Source organism: Harpegnathos saltator, unplaced genomic scaffold, assembly GCF_003227715.2.
Source record: "Harpegnathos saltator strain DR-91 unplaced genomic scaffold, Hsal_v8.6 scaffold433, whole genome shotgun sequence".
Lineage (NCBI taxonomy): Eukaryota > Metazoa > Arthropoda > Insecta > Hymenoptera > Formicidae > Harpegnathos > Harpegnathos saltator.
The window spans coordinates 612,497-632,276 of NW_020230243.1; the positions used below are offsets into that span (position 1 = coordinate 612,497).

The window sequence follows — 19,780 nt, forward strand, 5'->3', positions numbered from 1 at the left end:
TGATTTTAACAATTTGAAAAAAGAGAAGGAGGGGGGGTATTTTATACACAATTTTACATTTTTAAAAAATCTAAATATAGTATAATAAAGTACTTTTAAAACCATAAAACTTTTGTCTAAAACATTTTTTCATATCTTTAATAGTTTCGATAATATTCGCTTAGAAAGACAAAAATCAACTTTGTTCAAAGGGTTGTTTCCACCCTTAAAACCGTTTTTGGGCACCAACGAAAAATTGTTTTGTTATTAGGTATATCTGCTCTACAATTATGCAGAGTTTCAGATTTTTTTGAATTTCCGCGTTGCCGAATGTCCCTTGTTAGTTGTATTTTTGAGCCAAGATATGATTATCTTTAATGGCTCGTGGGGAAAAGTCTTGCGGTATAAAAACCCCAATGAAATTGTATATATTTTTTTGCGTGTGGTGTTTATGTAAAGATGAAACGTGTGACCGTGAAAGGTCTGAAGCGTATAGCGATCGTATAGAATTCGTATGAATAACTGGTTACCGCGGGGCCCCCGATATTCGTATGAGATTCACGGGTCTCTTATTTTCGCGTAGAGACTTAGTAAGATGATTTCCGTGTAGCCCGAAGGCCTCGATCGAGTATTCGCTCACGTTTATTACGTCATTAGCTAAATAAACCCGTTCAATTATCGCATGTATAGTGTTGGAACGCGTCGTCCACACAGAATCTAACGTTCCGTATTAAATCGGGGTGAACCGTACTAAAATCACTGCCGAACACTGCACTGCGAAGGGGTACTGAAACCGAAGAGAGAAGAAGAAGTGAAGTGAAGAGGCCATTGACGCCCCTTCTATACGATCCGGCGGCTCGAGTCGCCGCCCAATAAAAATCCACGATTTTTTCTGGAAAATATCATCCTCAAATTTTATTCAGCCGGCCGGATTAAAATGGGACACCCTGTATAATTAAGAAAAAATATCTCCTTAATCTTTTTTCTAATAATATTAATTATTTTAAAATAGGAAGTTAAAAGTGCCCCTAAGAGAAAATATTAATATCAATCTTCCAAACGACAATACTGAAGAAAACAATACGATGCAGTTTGGGAATAAATCTTTCAAATTCCGCTGCGCGGAATCGCGACCATTACCGAACTTCGACGCGCGAAACTCTACTAATTTAAACCGTTTCCGTTGTAACGAATATCAAATCAAATGTAATAAATTAACAAGACATAAAAAAAATAAAGTAAACGTTTCCGCTTAATTGACAAAGAAAGAAAAAAAAATTAATTATTTTTCACTGTTCCGCAAAATAACTAAAATAAACGATAACTTTGATCCGCGGAACACTAAAGTTAAGCCACCACGACATTTTATTTTTTGTAAATAGGATACTGTTTTATTACAAGTTAAACTAGATAAACATATTGGACATTTGATAATTTTAGTGATTTTTTCACAATAAAGCCAACTATGTATCTTATCATTTCCTCAATATAATCACTACATAACCAGACATTATGAAAAAGATAATCATGATCTATTTTATGTTCAGTACCTTGTATTTCAATAGAATAATGAATTAAATTATCTACACGTCCGATATTGGTTAACATAGTAGATATATTTAAGATAGTTGTTTTGTCTAATACTTTATTATTCGCATATTCAGAGATATCTACATTTGTGTGTACTATTAGACGTTTATAAGCAGTAATGAATTGCTTAGCTGTTGGATTATTATTAAATCCTCCACGATTACGCACAGCACTAAAGAAAGTTTCCAAATGGTTTCTTTGCCGAATCAATTTACATTTGGGAGTTGTAGCATGTCCCCTGTAGATATATAAACATATAAATACACACACACACACATATATGTACATATATTAGAATAACTAAAATAAAACACACAATAATAGATATACACATTGTTTCATCTTATATTTTACTCACTTGTATGTATCTTCTACTTCCATTTGACATTTACTATCCATGTTAGAAGTATTATCATCATAGATTGTCATCTCTGTATTTATGTTAGACTCAGCTGTACTTTTTTTGAAAGATTTATTCCCAAACTGCATCGTATTGTTTTCTTCAGTATTGTCGTTTGGAAGATTGATATTAATATTTTCTCTTAGGAGCACTTTTAACTTCCTATTTTAAAATAATTAATATTATTAGAAAAAAGATTAAGGAGATATTTTTTCTTAATTATACAGGGTGTCCCATTTTAATCCGGCCGGCTGAATAAAATTTGAGGATATTTTCCAGAAAAAAATGTCAGACAAATGTTGCTCAGTTCTAAGGGGGACATTCGATGCCATCAACAATTTTGACCTCGGGTGAAGGGTTCAAGGTCATTCAAGGTCAACTTTTCTTTCTTAAATGGGAACCCCTATGTTTCACATTAGCAATCGATTCTACGTGAAAAAAATGAAACTTTTGTCTGAAGCATATTTTTATAACGCAAACTAATTTCACTTATTCAGTCTCCAAAATTGAAATTTTCAAACTTTCTGAATTTTTTACTCAAGAATGGTGGGGTTTGGGGGGAAATTGCAGAAGACAAAAAGTTCTTGGAATGCTGCAAGGAATTCACTCGAATTTTCGCATAGTTGATCGTGCACTTTTTTCCGCCAATGTTCTACCTGTCAGGAGGTACCTCGAAAAAAGTACACGATCAACTATGCGAAAATTCGAGTGAATTCCTTGTAGCATTCCAAGAACTTTTTGTCTTCTGCAATTTCCCCCCAAACCCCACCATTCTCGAGTAAAAAATTCAGAAATTTTGAAAATTTCAATTTTGGAGGCTGAATAAGTGAAATTAGTTTGCGTTATAAAAAAATGCTTCAGACAAAAGTTTCATTTTTTTTAACGTAGAGTCGATTGCCGATGTGAAAAATAGGGGTTCCCATTTAAGAAAAAAAAGTTGACCTTGAATGACCTTGAACCCTTCACCCGAGGTCAAAATTGTTAATGGCATCGAATGTCCCCCTTAGAACTGAGCAACATTTGTCTGACATTTTTTTCTGGAAAATATCATCCTCGAATTTTATTCAGCCGGCCGGATTAAAATGGGACACCCTGTATATGATTACAATTTACGTTTCATTTATAAACAATGTTATGAATATTAATAAAATCACTAATCCATTGTTACCTGGAAAAACGTCTACCAAATATGGTTGGTACAGAATCTGGTTTTAAATAGACACGTTGTTTTGATCCGCCACTTGGATAATAGAAGCAATCACTTGAAAAGTGCTGGCTGCATAAAACACTTGTTCTCGTGAGAATAAAATTAGCTTTATTTGTTGCCTCTATCCATTCCTAATGCCGAATATCTTCTTTCTTTGGAAATCTATAATTTCACAAATAGCATAACTTTTTATATAATTACATATAATAATATATAATAACATATGTAAAATTATGTAAAATTATGTAAGTTAGATACATGTAAAATTATGTATTGTTATACAATAAGTTAGATACATATTATCAATTGTAAGAAAAAGCAAAATGTTTTATTTACACGTGAAAAGTTATATCTTTTTCTTCATTTTTCTCCTTCTAAAAACCACATGCGCTGCATGTCTTCATGGTCAAAAGAAAACGATATTCGACAGCACTTTTAGGTTATTAGCCATCGACGGCTATTACTGTCAATAATGCGCGCGCAACAAAGATAAAAGAGGACAAAATATTATCGATGTTTTGCCTCTCTCTCCATTCTGCCAAACCCTCCTTAGCTGCTGAGAAATATATTGCATGCTCAGTCTATTATACATATATGTCTATGGAGCGGAGCCCCTCCCCCGCACATATACGTATACTGTTTTATATATATATACATCAATTTATTAGTAATTGAGAGTATTATACTTAGTATTAGGTTACATAATCTTATACTATATATATGTATTAATAAAAGAAATGTATATAAAGAAATTTATCCCATGTTCGGATTATTTAATGGATACATTAAATTCATAATTTCGAAAAAACTATCAATACGTTTGTTAAAATCGTATGCTTTTTTAAATATAAATTCTGCAAGATAATGCGTAAAATGATAATCTCGTATACCATATCGAGGAATTTTTGCTCGCATATCTCTCCACAATTTTTCTATGTTCTGTGTATGAACACCATCTCTGGATTTACAAAATTTCTTGAATGATTTACTATTCGATAAGTATAATTTTCATAATTACGCAAAATATATCCTCGCCACTGGTCCGTATGTATTATAGAACCAAGTGCAATATATTTTTAATAACAGATAGCAAAGTATCAACACGTCGATTCGGTACGGGTAAAATGAAAAACTTTTTGGTATCACCTTCTATACCACCAAAAACCCACTGTCCTCTAATTACACGTCCTGTATTATATTTTCTTTTTCCTACTTTGGCTTCATCTATTTCTACAATTTTATTCACTCCGCCAATTGGAATTTGTTTATCTTCAATCCATTGTTGAAGTAACTAGAGATAATTTAACAAATCAATGTAATATTATTCATTAACAAGCACAAATAAATAAGTAACAAGCAGTATATTACTTACTTCTCGATAAAAATTCGCCCAATCAATAACAATATGTTGATCTATTTGCAACTCATTCATTAAATGACTCGTGGTTGCATCATTAGGAAATAGCCGATAAAACGGCAAATTACAGTCAAATCCATGTGCATTCTTGAAAACCATGTTCCATGAAATATACTAATTTTGAAGTTGCACGTTATTCTTTGTCGTTTTCGACCTTTAGTAACTATATAATATTTGTTTGTGCAATGTAATAAACGATTTTCAAGTGGATTATTTGCTTTTAATAATTTCTTATATCGCGGACACATTATCTCTTTTCGAACGACCTTTTTTTCACATAAGAAATTCGATAAACTGTCGAAATTATGCGTCATATGTAAATATTCATGTATATAAATACATTTTGAAAATTTACGTAACTCTTGGATTTACTTAAGCGACCAACTAGTTGAACGACGAAAGAGCAATAATACTGAGAGTAATAATACAGATAATATGAAACATACCAAGTAAGAATATACAATAGAAATAATCAAAACAACAAGTTTCGTAGTATGGTGAATATGTTCATAGCGCGTGTACAGCATGTGCTCATTCCTTAAATATATACACGGTGTCGAAAAATTACATTCTATTTATGAAATTTCTTTTGTTAATTATTTTTTAACAAACAATGAGCGACGGCTAAAACCTCTTGAATGTCACTTAGTAGAGTATCCTTGATAATATATATCAATGACAAGCACATTGGAAGTGGGTCCCCTAAACCCCACTTTTATTAACCCCATTATTTTTAGTCTACTTGTCTAAGAAGCATATCAAAGTCAAGGAAAAGTCAAAATAACTTTATGATTCTTAACGTCAATAGACAGTTTGGTAATTATACAGAATACCCCCCTCACCTCCGATATCAACGAAAAAATATTTAATCGACGCGTTTCTGCAAGAGAAACAACTTTTCTATTTGAAAAAATCGTCGCTCTGCCTTGTGGAGCGAGATATAAATTGTTAAAGTTGATGACAATTTAGGTTAGGAAATCTGTCACGCAAGTAACAGATAAGCAAGATTCCGAATAGGTTAGCAACTTTCCACGCGCAACGAAGACGGGGTGGGTGCGGGAGGGGGCCGAAGGCCCCCTTGCATCCCTCCATGTGTGTGTACACATATGTTTGAGACATTTTTATTTATTAAACATATGAATTTATAGCTCATCAGTGGTTATTAAAAAAAAATAACCACTAATACATGAGCTAAAAATTTATATGTTTAATAAATGAAAATGCTGAAACATGTACACACACACACACACACACACACACGGGGGAGGATGCAAGGGGGACCTTTGGCTTCTATCCACCCCGTCCTCGTTACGCGTGGAAAGTTGCAAACCCATCCGGAATCTTGCTTCGCATTAAAAAATGTTATTCATCCATTACTTTTTAATAAACAATGACAAAAACCTACAATAAGTTAATCAGTAAGATGTCAATATTTTGCCAATGTGATAGATTTTCTAACCTAAATTGCCGCCAACTTTAACAATTAATATCTCGCTCCATAAGATTGAGCGACGATTTTTTCAAATAGAAATGTTGTTTCTCTTGCAAAAACGCGTCGATTAAATATTTTTTCGTCGATATCGGAGGTGAGGGGGGTATTCTGTATAATTATCATGAAAATAAATAAATAAATAAATTAATTAATTAATTAATTAATTAATTTAAAAAATCAAACAATAACAAGGTGTGAATATTTGTATGATATAATATTTGTATGATATAAATGAAAAATAAATATGGATAAATTATCCTTAAAAATTAATACTGATTCTGTGATAAATCGACGAGTGACAAATTACTGTTACTTTATAATTTTATGACTTTTGTAAAAGTAAAATAAAAGTACTGAGCAACAATAATCACTTACCAATATACTACAGCCAGAGTATATATTTTCTATAAATAAACAATATTAAATTCTCAGTTTTGTAACATGCCTAGATAAATGTGATTCAATGTTGCAGTTCCGTTCTTCGAATTGGAATTAATTTGTCATCGTCAACTGGAAAATAAAACCTATAGGAGGTGATGGAAGTATGGAAAAGAGGCTAGAAAGAAATAAAATGAAGAATGGACAAATGTCAGATAAGTAGCTAATATTCTGAACCTATATCAATTAATTGTATCTAATAATTATTTATGTCTTAAAGATGCATGAATATATAATATGAACATATTTTGCTATCTATGTGAGCATTATAATTTTAGATATTGGGCCGATTCTTTTCTTCGATTAATGTTTTTGTTCCAGCTTTGGGAGATATAATGCTTGTCCAAAACTTCCCAAGGATTAATGCATAACAGAAACAATCCAGCCACGAGAGACGAAAGTAATGATTGATCCAGCCAGCAAAAGCAAGTCCGATAATTGATGCAGACAGCGAAGACAGAATTTTTGATAATATCTTAATACTATAACAAGCCTGATTGTAAGTACTGCAGTAAGAAAAGATGAAACAATTATAACAGTTAAGAAAATAAGGAATTTCACAAGCTTTTGATGTTATACATGTTACATGTGCATGCATATTACACTTGTTATATGAGTATATTATTTCAGGGTAGATTTGATTTATATGAAAGATATATTGGAGATACATAGATGCATATTGGGCCACATCGATACTGTTCAAAGTTATTATTTTCGTAGGATTCAGACTGGGATGTGATTGAACAGCAAACAAGCCATCAGGTTGCATCCAGTTAAGTGAGTATAAAGAATATTAAAATAAAAATATTATTATATATTAAAATACATTTATTGATCTAATTCTTTTTTTACCAACGAATTGACTTAATTAATTTAAAATTAATAATAAGTCAGCGTCATCCATTTCTTGTTCTATTTGATGCCAAATTTTTTTTAAGGCATTTTCCTTCTGTACATTCTTTCTCTCTTTTCTTGCCTAGAATTTTGGGTGTTTTTTAAAACTGTGTTCAGTTTTTTAGTGTTGAGTAAGGTACGCTATAAATAATATTGGATGTTGAGAGAGAGAGAGAGAGAGAGAGAGAGAGAGAGAGAGAGAGAGAGTGAGAGAGGTGAGTGTAAATATTCTACAAAATGTTTTCTTTAATAAGACGTTCACAACGTACCCATAAATTCAACAACTGATGAACGTTTTTTTTTTTTAACTCTATTATGCCTTTCTAAAAGATTGTTTGTCCGATGTACCACATTAAATACAAAAAGAACTTGGCGTATAGCCATTGATCCATGTTTCCTTATAATAAGTAAAAAAGATTGCAAGTTCTTGTTATTTTGAAAAATAATATTTTTTATTAAATGGAAGCCTTGTACTATGAGATCTTCAGATAAATATGCTAAACTAATAAATAGTTTTGTCGCTGCACCGCCTAATTCTTTTTTATCCCCTATCAGGATTCCATGTTTATCAGCGTTATGTATTAATGCCTGCGATGAGAAACCAGAATGAAGTACATAGACATGCATGTTATATATATACACACATATACAAGGGATCAAAAAGATTTTTAGATAAAAAAGAATATCCGAAAGGATCTTCTGTGGTGGAAAACTGTTTTCACAAATTTTTTCCCAACCTAACTTTATTAGTTCACCGTCGTGAAGTTAGCAGACAAATTTAAAGCCCGCGGCACACGGTGCTTGTTTTCGTGCTGGATTGCTTGCTGGATGAAAATACTGCGTTCTGATTGGTGCATTTCCATCCATCTTCGGAAATGTACCAATCAAAATGCAGTATTTTCATTTAGCAAGCAATTCAGCACGAAAACAAGCACCGTGTGCCGCTGGCTTTAAACTTCGTTTATAATAAGTTGTGGAACCGGGCCTTAGTGATTATTGTCTGTGATTGGAGCATTCTTTTAGATTCTTCATAGACCCAGAAGTTTTACCAATCAGGAGCGAGAATCACTAAGCGCTCACTGATCACTTTGTTCTGCTGAACGCAGCCAATTATTGCCACGCAGCGAAAGTTAGCTAGAGAATATTGCGATAACCATTCAGCATCTTGCTTACCCGGAAATAGTATTTACGAAACATGCGTCATATGGAACGTTTATTGGCTACTGCGATATTCCCTAGCCAATTTCCGTCACGCGGCAACACTTACCGCGTCTTGTGTGCAACCGACCCAGCGCATTCCAGAACGCAGCCTTTAAAACGTCGACAGTTCCTATCGATTCTCGATTCGTTACATGTAACTTCATGCGGCAACAGATATGGGGCACTGCTCCGTGAATAACCTCGCAGCATTGGAACATTGGAACATCGCAACTCGTACAAATTGGAATATATAAAAAAATCTTTAGAAGATTTATTCTAATTTTTCTGAGAATTCAATCGTACGATTCATCACGGCAACAGCATACCACTTATTCGGCTACGAACGATTTTGCTTTTGCGAAACCGTTCGTAAATTTGCACCTTGACCCGAAGACGTGTCGATATTTTGTGTCATCGGAACCAAGAAGAATAAATTTCTTTCGAAGGCTGTAAGGATAAGTGCATAACAATCGTTTAGACTTACAGCAGCGATTGACGATAATTTTTATTAATCTGCGATCTGGGGGCGCACGACGACTTGTATTGCGTGAACGATGACAGGACCCAACTTTACATGAGGTTAGATTAGGTCGTTTAGAATATTGTTCCATGTTCATCTTGTGTAGAACGCTTCTTTAACGGTCTCCATTTATATTTCCATTTCGTCCCGTTGACGAAATCTCGCCAATTGGCGACCGGTCAAATGGAGACGCACGAGAACGAGCAGTTCGTGACGTTTCCTCTCGCTGACGTGCACGATGCCATACAGGAGAACATGATATCTCATGAAGAAATATGCGAGCCCAGCGTCGACGATTGCGTCCTCCAAGAAGACCTTGTGGAGGTCTCAGTGGGCAATGTCAGTGCCGACTTAACGGAGCCACAAAGCGAGATACTTGCAGAGCAGTCAGATGCAGAAGATGACAATCAAGTTGTGTATCCAATGTATATCAAACAAGAGGAACAACAGCAGTACACATCAGGTGACGACGAGTCCATGGCAGTGGAGGCCCTACGTCAATTGGGTGGTATGTATCCCTGCTTCGAGAACAAGAAGATCAGCTGCCCCACATGTAAGAATCTCTTCAATCAGGATGAGTTAGCCAAGCATCAATCTACATGCACTACTCCTAAGTTATCCTGCACTACTTGCGGTGAGAGCTTCGAGAGAAAGATAGATCTGAACAACCATATGGTCTGTCATCAGGTGGATCGTCCTCATGCATGTAGAACATGTGGCAATTTGTTCCGTTCTAAGAGTAGCTTACAGTCACACATGCAGCAGGTGCACCAGGCTGAGCGACTGCACAAGTGCACGATTTGTGGCTCTGACTTCCAAAGACCCTCCAGCCTGTCTAATCACATGAAGATACATACCTACATCGCGGGACGCGCGGTCATGCAGTCGCAAAGTAGCAACATGTCACAGTCTGCTCAAGAATCATTCCGGAAGTGGCCAGACACGGACACGTCCGATTCGCAGAACGCTTCCCAGGTGCCGACGGTGCATTCTGTACAGAATTACGATGTGTGTCAAGTACAGTGGCCGGTGTCGTACAATTTTCAGGGCGAGCAGTCGACTGTCACCACGATGGCGAATCACCAGGAGAAGATAGACGCGCTGCAGGAGTTCACGGTGATGTCTAACGGCGAGGTGGCGCAGTTCGAGTACACGGAACAGAACAGCATCGGCAACGCGGTCAGCGGTCAGCAATACAATCTGACGTTGAACTCGTTTGACGGCCACGACCGGGTGGTGAAGGTCGAGACACTCTCGACCTACGACGATAACAGAAGGAACTACGTGGAGATCGAGACGAACAACGGCAAGCAGCAACCACAACAGCAGCAGTACATATGCAAACACTGTGGTGTTGTGTTGGCACGTGCGACAGCATTAGCGTCTCACGAGAAGATCCACCATACTACCAAGAACTGGAATATGCCGATCGAGTGCGAATACTGTGACAAGCAGTTCCAAGACGGCAATCACCTGGCGACTCACCAGACTACCTGCGCCAAGAAGATCATGCGGAACAACCTCGAACAAGGTGTGGCCAATAACAAGTGGGGAAAGCACGCTTGCTCCGATTGCGGCAAGAAGTTCACGACGAAACAGAAGATGTTCCGCCACCAATGGATCCATAGGAAGAAGACGCATTCGTGCGAGGTATGCGGCACGCAGTTCGAGAAGCAGTCCCAGCTGGACGAGCACCGGCTGTCGGCGCATCCCGCCGACACGCCGCACACTTGCACGGAGTGCGGCAAGAGTTTCGTGTCTCGTCAAGGTCTCTGGGAGCATGGGAGAACTCACGTAGGTAGCCCGGCGCATTTTCAATGTGACAAATGCTTGAAGACGTTCTCCTCCCGCCAGGGATATCTGATACACAACCGCACGCACACGGGTGAACGGCCATACGGCTGCAAGTTTTGCTGGAAGTCCTTTCGGGACGGCGGGACTCTTAGAAAACATGAGCGGATCCACACTGGCGAGAGGCCGCACGTGTGCCCGTTATGCTCACGGGCGTTCAACCAGAAGGTAGTGCTTCGTGAGCACGTGCGCTGGGTGCATGCAGCGGGTAAGAACGAGACCGAGGATCTCGAGCCGCCGTTTAGCTGCACGCTGTGCGGCGTCATGAATCAGGACCGCGACGAGCTCTGCGCACACATTGTCAAGCATTCCGATCAGATGATAGCCGAGGCCAAGGCGAAGTGTGTCAACCACCCGAAGCCAAAGTTGCCCAGGAAGAAGACTAGGACCAAAGCCAAGTCGTCGTCGTCTTCGTCGACGTCGTCGCGTGTTAAGACGCCGAACAAGCGTGATCCATTGAACCACTTCATCTCGAAGACGGAGCAAAATGAAGCCTTGCAATCAATCACGGACAACGCGGACAAATCGAGCGATCTGCATGTGATGAACGAGAAGCCGGAGAACGCTTTCGTCGTAGTAACTACGGAAAAGCGCAATGACGGCTTCATCGCGATATCCGAATTTAAGCATAGCAACATACGGTTCATAGTGGAGGGCAAGCAGGACGACAACATCCACGTGCTCCACGTGGATCAGAATCACCGGGGATCCCTCAACGTGATCGCCACGCCGGAGTGCAGCGATGCGACGCAGTCGGTGATGTCGGTGGAAGAGCCCGCGAGTGGTGTACTTGATGAGGCAATTGGACGTGACGACATGACGGCGATGCACCTCATCCAGACGTCTCCCAGTGGACAGAACACCCTGAACATAATATCGAAGCAGAACGAGTCGTTGCCGGTTCTGGCGATACCGAATCCAGAGAGCCACAGCGATTACTCCAGCCAAATCGTGCAGGTGAGTGACTTACCTATAGTGATCCATGAGACGCAGCTGAATGACGAGAAGAGTCACGTCAATCAGGACGAGCAGAATCGCTTGATGCAGGATGAAGCCTCGCAGACGGACATTCAGCTCGAGGAGTACCAGAGTGACGACGTTGGTGACTTTGGCTGCGAGATCTGTGGAGAGGAGTTCGACGAGAAAGACGCGCTGAAGGAACACATCAAGATTCACATATAATTATCGTCTGCCACTCTGTCCAGGTTTTTGGATACTTCGCATGCTAATTGTTCTGGAACGTGTAGACTGTAACGAAAGTAACGCACAATGAATGCAATAATCCCTTACTGCCAGTGACCTTAAATCGCATGGGATTCACCTATAGGAACATTTCCGACTAGTCTATATACTTTCTGAAGTGTTTTAGGCTAGTCTCTAGGAATGAAAAGCGAGGTGGCAGAGATGCAGCAGTATAGAACGAAGTTTTGCTGTCGTAAAATTATAACTGTACATAATGTGTAAGATAGATATATTTATTGAATCAAGAGATAGGCTAAGTATAAATTGAATAATTTTACTTATATCTTTTATCTTTTAGTCTTGACTTTTACTTAAAATGTGTATCTGTCTTATTCGTTTTTCTCTTTTTTCGTAGGGTGCAATTATTTGACGATTTATCAATTCGTGAAAACACAGGGGAAAATTCTTTTTTATGTTTAATTATAAAATAAACAGGAAATTTAATTTGTTAGTATATGGTTCATCGTGACTGATAGGAGAACTAATTTTTGTATTTCTACAAAGCATGTGATTTATTTTCTCTAGAATTTTGTTTTATTTCTATTAAACAGAAATCATTATATGAATATTTAAGCATTGCTATTTCCATAACTGGATAAAAGCAGAACACCTATTTCTCTTTTTATTCTTTATATGGAGAAAAATTGTACGAAAAATTGTACAATCGATTTCAGTAATATTTATATCCTTGCTCTCAATTTATAGTTTTAAAAAGACATTTTTTGTGAAGAGAAGTTTCATTTACCGTACAAAATCAGATGCTGCTGTTCTAAATTTCCTCTTTTAATTATTATTTATTAGAGTGGTATAATATACAAATATTGGTAATTAGTTTAAATAACTAATAACTGATCATATTAAAATAATTTTTTATTATAAAATTATATTGTTCCTTTCACATTTTCATTTCACAGTCAAATAATGGATTGAAAAATATTGTACGTTATTTTTATATATTTAAAATATCTGTTAAATATAATTCCAAAATAATACATATAATTAGATTATAAAGTTATGTCAAGCACTTAAATTGTGGAAAATTCGTCAAAACAGATTGACATATCGCGGCAAAATAAAAAAATATCTATAATCAAATACATTACAGTTTTATCTTGTGTTGCACTGTGATTAATGTGTAATTCACATTAAATCAGCAAAATGTCATTAGAAATATCCAAATAGGATAGATCTAATGGCATTGAAATTGTAAAATATATGAAGTGCAATGAAAAGTAATTAAACGCATTTTATTTTGTAAAATCGCCAATTATTGCACATCACATGCCTTCAATTGCATCACTTATAATTGTATTAAAGTTGATAATTTATAAAAGCAATGGGAGAACAAATATACTATTTGAATAGTAAAACTTCGGACTGTGTAGTGCCATCTAACAATGTCCTGAAGGGCTCATTAGGAAAACAATGGGATTATGTATTTGCTAAACAGAGTTGTATAAAAATCGTATGCCAATTGAAATTTTATAAAATTTCATAAACATTGTATGACAAAATTTAACAAGTGTGAATGTAATCTATATTCAGTTTCTGAAAAAAAATATCGGTAATATGTAATGTGTCTTTGGTTGCGTTCCGATATTCACTACCAGCATTGACATATAGTATACGTGAAACAAACTATATATTTTCAATACTGGCAGTGAATATCGGAACATAGCCTTTGTGTTTTCTTTTAATTGTCGAACGATTAATTGATTTTTATGTATACTTGCGAGCTTTTAAAATTTGATATTGATCTGATTAGGACCGATTTTTAAATTTGTAAGAAAAAATATTGCATAGCGTTTGACAAATCTACGTATCAAATCTATTTTTTTAGCTGATTTTATTTTCAAACTATCTTATAATTTTTCTGTATTTTCATCACTCCCACCAAATGCACTTGTTTCGTTTGAAGTGCAGGCAGTGTAATTTTTTAGTGCAGTTATGTAGAATAGGTCGTTGAAGAATCAGTTGATCACGTGACTTTCCATACAAATGCACCGTTTGAGCGCGCGTGGTTTATCGCGAGTTTTTCAGTTGTCTTATCTGAATTGAAGAGTTCTCTCAGTGGTTACTGATCGTTTCGGATTGTCGTGAGAACACTTTGAGAGGAGAATCGCGTCATATCATCGCCTGGCTGCCAAAAATCGTCGCATTCAAAATCGGCCGCACTTTCGCCAAGCGAGGTAAGTGAATCAAAATGGGCGCCACGTTGATACATACGTTTACAAAACACTGACGGCGACACATCTGTTTTGTATGATCACTACATAATAATATTTCCGCGCGTGGCGTCTCGAGTGACGATTTCTCTATTGCCGCACAAATTGTCCTCTTGCGAGACGTTAACTTCCAAATTTTACAGCGTCTCTCGATACTTTGCATCGCCGTATACGTGGTGTGAGGACTCGCCGAGCGGTATGTTTACGCTGAGATACACTTGCATTATCGTTCAAAGCAACACAAGAGTTGTCGTTTATTACTAGTGTTGCTCTTAAACATTAATTAATAGTCACATTGCTTGTGATTCACGCTATAGATCGAAGCGTGACTAACCTAAGACAACACTCATCAATCGATGCGATTTGAGGTTAGGTTTCTCGTTAACATTCAAACAGAGAAAGCAATTTCTGTTTGACGCGTTTGTCCGGAGCAAGCTGAACGTCTTGAGGTTGCCTTAAGGTATCTAACAATCACGACAAATTCGAAAAGAAAAACTACGACGACAACATGCCAACCTGGAATCAGATTCAGGCTCAACTGCGAAACCCTAATAACCCGGTGGTGTTTTTTGACGTGTCAGTGGGGACCACTGAGATAGGTCGCATGATCTTTGAATTATTTGAGGACGTCTGCCCGAAGACGTCGGAGAATTTCCGACAGTTCTGCACTGGGGAATACCGGAAGGATGGCGTTCCACTGGGCTTCAAAGGTGCCATCTTCCACCGTGTAATCAAGGACTTCATGATACAAGGTGGTGATTTTGTAAATGGCGACGGCACCGGAGTGTTGAGCATTTATAGTGGTGGCACGTTTCCGGATGAAAACTTCAACCTGAAACATGACTCGCCTGGACTGTTATCTATGGCCAACAGTGGCAAGGACACCAACGGCTGTCAGTTCTTTATCACCTGTGCCAAATGCAACTTCTTGGATGGCAAGCATGTTGTCTTTGGCAGGGTAATCGATGGACTTCTTGTTATGAGAAAAGTGGAGAATGTTCCTACTGGACCAAACAATAAGCCTAAAATTCCAGTAACTATATCACAGTGTGGACAAATGTAATAATGTGGTAATTTATTTAGATTTGTATAAACTCAGGCATGATTACAACAGTATTAATAACTGTTTTTTGAAAAAAATAAAAGTATAATTTTTATAATGTATGCATATGGCTTACTTGAAATTACATTATACGTATGAAGAGTAAAGCAAGAAGCAAAAGCATTTTTATCTAGAGGAAAAATATAATTGTAAAATTAAATCAGATATATTATAGAGTATGTTTTTTCTTTTAATTTACAGCATATTTGTGCATATGTGCACAAACATTTATCATATAATATATTATTCTAAACTTATAAATAGAATATAATATTTAATGGGGTTTAATATTTGATTATTATGCAATAATTTTATTGTAGGATTTATGTTTGCCAATTAAAAAGGAACAAAAGGAATCAACATAGTTAAAGTTAAGTAACAAGGAAAGGTAATTATGTATAGGGAATGTACTTTTAATGACTCTGACTTTGACCTTGATATATGTTGTCAAGTTCATCACTCTGAGCAATGTGCAAAAAGTTTTAGATAGAGCTCGTTGTTCGTTAAAAAGTTATTAAAAGAAGTTTCATTAAGCCAGCATAATTTTTTGATACTGTGTATCGAACATACACAGTACAATACACAAACGATACATTTAGGTACGGTAAACTTTGCATATATGTGAGCAGAGAAGATGCTTAACTACATAATTACCAAAAGGTAATTATTACCATATCTAAAAATTTCTTCTATATATTCTTAAATCTTTCATTTAAGCAGCATAACATATGATCATATTGACAAGAATTATAAAAATATACATATTTTGCATATATTTTCTTGTATAAATTTATTATATGAATAATTTATTATATAGTTTATTATATTGTATTATTGAAAATATAAAACAAGTTTCATAAATACGATCGCCTTACTAAATTAATGAGTCTACGATATACTAAAATAATATTCTGAGAAGATTAGCAAAGACCTTTATGTAAGGTTTAACATAAATAAATTACTTAAATACAAACTTTGCCTAGGGGTCTTTGCTAATCTTTTCAGAACCTGTTATTTTAGTATATTGTAGATTCGTTAATTTAATAAGGCGACAAATTTAATCGTCAAACTTTGCATAGGGGTTTTTGCTAATCATTTCAGAGTCTATAATTTTAGTATACATTTATAGTAGACATTTACAGTAATTTTACAGTAGACTCATCAAATTAGAAAAGCGAAAGATTTATTTGCCAAATCTTATGTAGGGGCGAATTATTTTGGAATGTACAATTTTAGTATACAGTAGACTTATCAATTTAGAAAGGCGACAAATTTAAGTGCCAAAACTTATATATGTACATAAAAACGAATATATTGATAATTCGTCTTGATAGTTCTAAGTATCATTCAAAAAGTTTAAATTGGCGGTCATTTATTACAAACGGTGAATACAAATTATGTTTATTTTGTCAAACTTCTTTTGTTACGTTTTAACAAACAACGAGCGCTGCCTAAAACCTTTTGCACATTACTCAGGGTGATGATTTTGACAACATATGTTAAGGTCAAAGTTATTGAAAGTGCATCCCCTATATTACATAATTACCTAAAAAAATATTGGTTATCTTGCGAATTTGAATTTTATTATAATATCTGTACATATGAAACAAATATCTTTTTCATAATCAATCTATGCGCTGTATATAATATATCGCGTTCGTGGATAATAAATGGGACTTTTCTAACGTATCACCTTTGCGAATCGGAATTGACTTTTACGAGTTCGAATAAATTATCCATGACAAATGTACACATATATCTATATGTTTCATATCATCATCATCGCGAAAACTGTAGATTTATGAAACCGCAAATTTATGAATTTACAAACGCATTTGTTTCCCTCGTACGCGCAAAGGTAAGAGAGAATATCTGTGTCTCGTGATCTTCGCAGGAAAAACTTATCTCTAACTGTTAAGGATCGTGTCTAAATCTACTTTACGTCGAGATTTCTACTTCTCCATCGATCGATACGATTTTACATGTCAATTGCCAATTACTGAACGATAATTGATACATAATTACACAATTGTGCTGTTAGTTAATTACAAATTAATGCGATGTCTATATCCACATGCGAAAATTCTACGATCTTACATCGCTATATAGTGTCTCTCTTCTTCAGGACTACCGTGTATATATATATCTTTCCCTTTAACTATAAAATTCATACATCCTCTCACAATTTTTGGGGGCGACCCTCTTTCTCAGTGGATCATTGGGTAGCACATTATTTATCATAGTTTGTTAATCTTTAATCGATATAACGATTCGATATTAAATGGTACGTTTTAATTAGACGATTAATTTTTCTCTACCCGAGATCGGAGCATCAAAGTTCTGCGCCACATATACAAAATGAAGTACCTCCTAGCTGTCAAGTAACCGATGCATCGACATTATTAACACGTCCTCGTTCGTAGTTTCGACTCCATTAACCACATCCAAGCGACAGAAGATGCAATTTTGGCACATACTGGGATCGGTATAGTCGTTCGCTTGTAAACCACGCGAGATTACCGTTACGTCCATTGAAAGCGATACACCTCAATTACTCACTAATGTTTTATACAAAATTAGTAGAATTCATACGTAGATCGGCAGTCGTTATCACATATTACATATGTACATTGATTCTGCTTTATCGTCTATACAGAGACATATACAGGGTGATTCAGAACAACCTTTTAAAAATAAAATTACAAAATCTTGATAAAATTCTAAGATACATTTTCCTCTTGCGAAACTCTGAAGCTTATTTTTTAAGTTATTGGCAAAAATAATTATTTTATTACAAGTCGGATATAGAAGGTAGGCAGGGATGGCGCAACTCATTGTGAAACGCGGGCGCTAATGTGGGATGTTTGCTGCAATCAGCTGTTCGCTACACTAGCTGCGTTCCAATATTCATTGCTAATGTAAAGATTGTGTGTTATAATAAGAAAGATCTTTATAACCGGCAATAATTTTGAAAACGTGCACAAATGAAAGCAAGTTCTGCTTCTCAGTCTCTTTCTTCTGGTCCTTTTTTTTTTCACTCACTTATACACTTAGAATAAAAAGAGAAAAGAATATTAATAAACTCAGTTGACTACCGTTAACCATAATTAATCAAGCCCGATCGATGAAGGTTTGTTTGGCGACTGCCAAGCCTTGAAAAAAACATAAATAATTACATATTTCTTCCAGGAATTATCAATCGCCATCAGCAATACAACACAACACATATGCTTATATGCCACAGCCACATATGAAGCAGCCATAGATAACTTCACAGATAACACTTGTACACACGGCGAAGATGATACAGTAATGACGCAGGTAATAATGCAATTATATTGATAGGCCGAGCCTTGAACATGGCGCGTTGTTGACACAACGGTGTGAGGACGAAAGGAAACGTTTTCTTTTTCTGTTCTCCCTCTTCATTCAACCTCCTAAACATTTGCTGCGTGTACAAATGTTATCTGTGGCTGCTTCTTGTAGTAAAATAAGCACGTGTTGTGTTCCATCCTGTGCGTTTTTAACATTATTACCAGTTATAAAAATCTTTCCTATTGTAACACACAATTTTTACGTTGGCAATGAATATTGGAACGTAGCTGGTGTAACGAACAGTTGATTGTAATAGGTACCCTACATTAGCGCCCGGGTCTCACGATGAGTTGCGCCGTCCTTGTCTACTTCCTATATCCGACTTGTAATAAGATAACTATTTTTGTCAATAACTTAAAAAATAAGTTTCAGACAAAGTTTTGCAAGAGGAAAAAGTATCTTAAAATTTTGTCTAAATTTTGTAATTTTATTTTTAAAAGGTTGTACTGAATCACCCTGTATATCAAAATAAAATACGACTATGTTAACTACGCGCAGTCGTCTCTAAAATTCACTTTAGACGATCCATAATACAAGACGAAATTCGAGACAGAATTGTATCCGTATTATTTTTATCCGCGTCAAATTTCAAGTATTTTTTGTAAAGAAAAATCTCCCATTAAACTATTTGTCAAAATCCAGATTGTAATTTTACAATCTCTTTAATATCTTGATATAATTATAATTTTATTGATATAATTTATTAATTTAATTTATTCAATTAATATATTTATTCATAATTATTAATTAATACATAAAAATAATTATATCATGAATAAATAATTTATTATAAATTATTTATTCTTGATAATGGATAAATAATTATTTATAATAATTTATTAGAAATA

The 19,780-nt window shown here is 35.7% G+C and overlaps 4 protein-coding genes and 1 long non-coding RNA gene across 10 annotated transcripts in view; 3 read left to right on the forward strand and 2 right to left on the reverse strand.

The window, feature by feature from the left end:
- Positions 1–1,530: 1,530 nt before the first annotated feature.
- LOC112589222 (uncharacterized) lies at positions 1,531–5,029 on the reverse strand. 3 transcript variants are annotated; one of them, XR_003113371.1, is made up of 6 exons: positions 4,549–5,029; positions 4,323–4,467; positions 3,513–3,732; positions 3,138–3,338; positions 1,928–2,131; positions 1,531–1,807 (listed from the first exon to the last, which is right to left on the reverse strand). It is a non-coding gene; the product is annotated as an uncharacterized LOC112589222 (long non-coding RNA). The 3 variants fall into 3 exon arrangements; XR_003113370.1 differs by having other exon boundaries at positions 1,532–1,807; positions 3,513–3,729; positions 4,549–5,028; XR_003113372.1 differs by lacking the exon at positions 3,513–3,732 and having other exon boundaries at positions 1,534–1,807; positions 4,549–5,027.
- A 2,389-nt stretch (positions 5,030–7,418) lies between these two features.
- Positions 7,419–8,197, reverse strand: LOC112589221 (uncharacterized). 2 transcript variants are annotated; one of them, XR_003113369.1, is made up of 2 exons: positions 7,687–8,197; positions 7,419–7,558 (listed from the first exon to the last, which is right to left on the reverse strand). XR_003113369.1 is itself a non-coding variant. In XM_025301603.1 (2 exons), the coding sequence occupies exons 1-2, from the start codon at positions 8,042–8,044 to the stop codon at positions 7,420–7,422; spliced, it is 438 nt and encodes a 145-aa protein (XP_025157388.1). In that variant the 5' UTR covers positions 8,045–8,197; the 3' UTR covers position 7,419. The 2 variants fall into 2 exon arrangements, 1 of the variants encoding a protein (XP_025157388.1); XM_025301603.1 differs by having other exon boundaries at positions 7,419–7,499.
- Positions 8,198–8,750: 553 nt separating this feature from the next.
- LOC105181330 (zinc finger protein 184) lies at positions 8,751–12,731 on the forward strand. 3 transcript variants are annotated; one of them, XM_025301597.1, is made up of 2 exons: positions 8,751–11,945; positions 12,012–12,731. In XM_025301597.1, the coding sequence occupies exons 1-2, from the start codon at positions 9,321–9,323 to the stop codon at positions 12,168–12,170; spliced, it is 2,784 nt and encodes a 927-aa protein (XP_025157382.1). In that variant the 5' UTR covers positions 8,751–9,320; the 3' UTR covers positions 12,171–12,731. The 3 variants fall into 3 exon arrangements, with proteins under 3 accessions (XP_025157382.1, XP_025157383.1, XP_025157384.1); XM_025301598.1 differs by having other exon boundaries at positions 12,021–12,731; XM_025301599.1 differs by having other exon boundaries at positions 12,036–12,731.
- A 1,393-nt stretch (positions 12,732–14,124) lies between these two features.
- The window catches only part of Rpp25 (ribonuclease P protein subunit Rpp25), a 59,316-nt gene continuing 53,660 nt past the window's right edge, over positions 14,125–19,780 (forward strand). Inside the window, exon 1 of the mRNA XM_025301592.1 lies at positions 14,125–14,419. The gene's annotated coding sequence lies outside the window, so the exon portion shown is untranslated. The remainder of the gene's footprint in view (positions 14,420–19,780) is intronic.
- Positions 14,418–15,595, forward strand: LOC105181331 (peptidyl-prolyl cis-trans isomerase H). The gene is made up of 2 exons (XM_011138030.3): positions 14,418–14,651; positions 14,773–15,595. Exon 2 carries the CDS (start codon positions 14,964–14,966, stop codon positions 15,516–15,518), a length of 555 nt encoding a protein of 184 aa, XP_011136332.1. The 5' UTR covers positions 14,418–14,651; positions 14,773–14,963; the 3' UTR covers positions 15,519–15,595.

Bases quoted from the DNA above. Each gene is read 5' to 3' on its own strand.
- LOC112589221 (XM_025301603.1), bottom strand. From the start codon at position 8,044: ATGCATGTCTATGTACTTCATTCTGGTTTCTCATCGCAGGCATTAATA. The intron at 7,500-7,686 runs GTACGTTGTGAA...CCAAAATTCTAG, and splicing joins ATCAGTTGTTGAATTTATGG to GCAAGAAAAGAGAGAAAGAA.
- LOC105181330 (XM_025301597.1), top strand. From the start codon at position 9,321: ATGGAGACGCACGAGAACGAGCAGTTCGTGACGTTTCCTCTCGCTGAC. The intron at 11,946-12,011 runs GTGAGTGACTTA...CACGTCAATCAG, and splicing joins ACTCCAGCCAAATCGTGCAG to GACGAGCAGAATCGCTTGAT.
- LOC105181331 (XM_011138030.3), top strand. From the start codon at position 14,964: ATGCCAACCTGGAATCAGATTCAGGCTCAACTGCGAAACCCTAATAAC.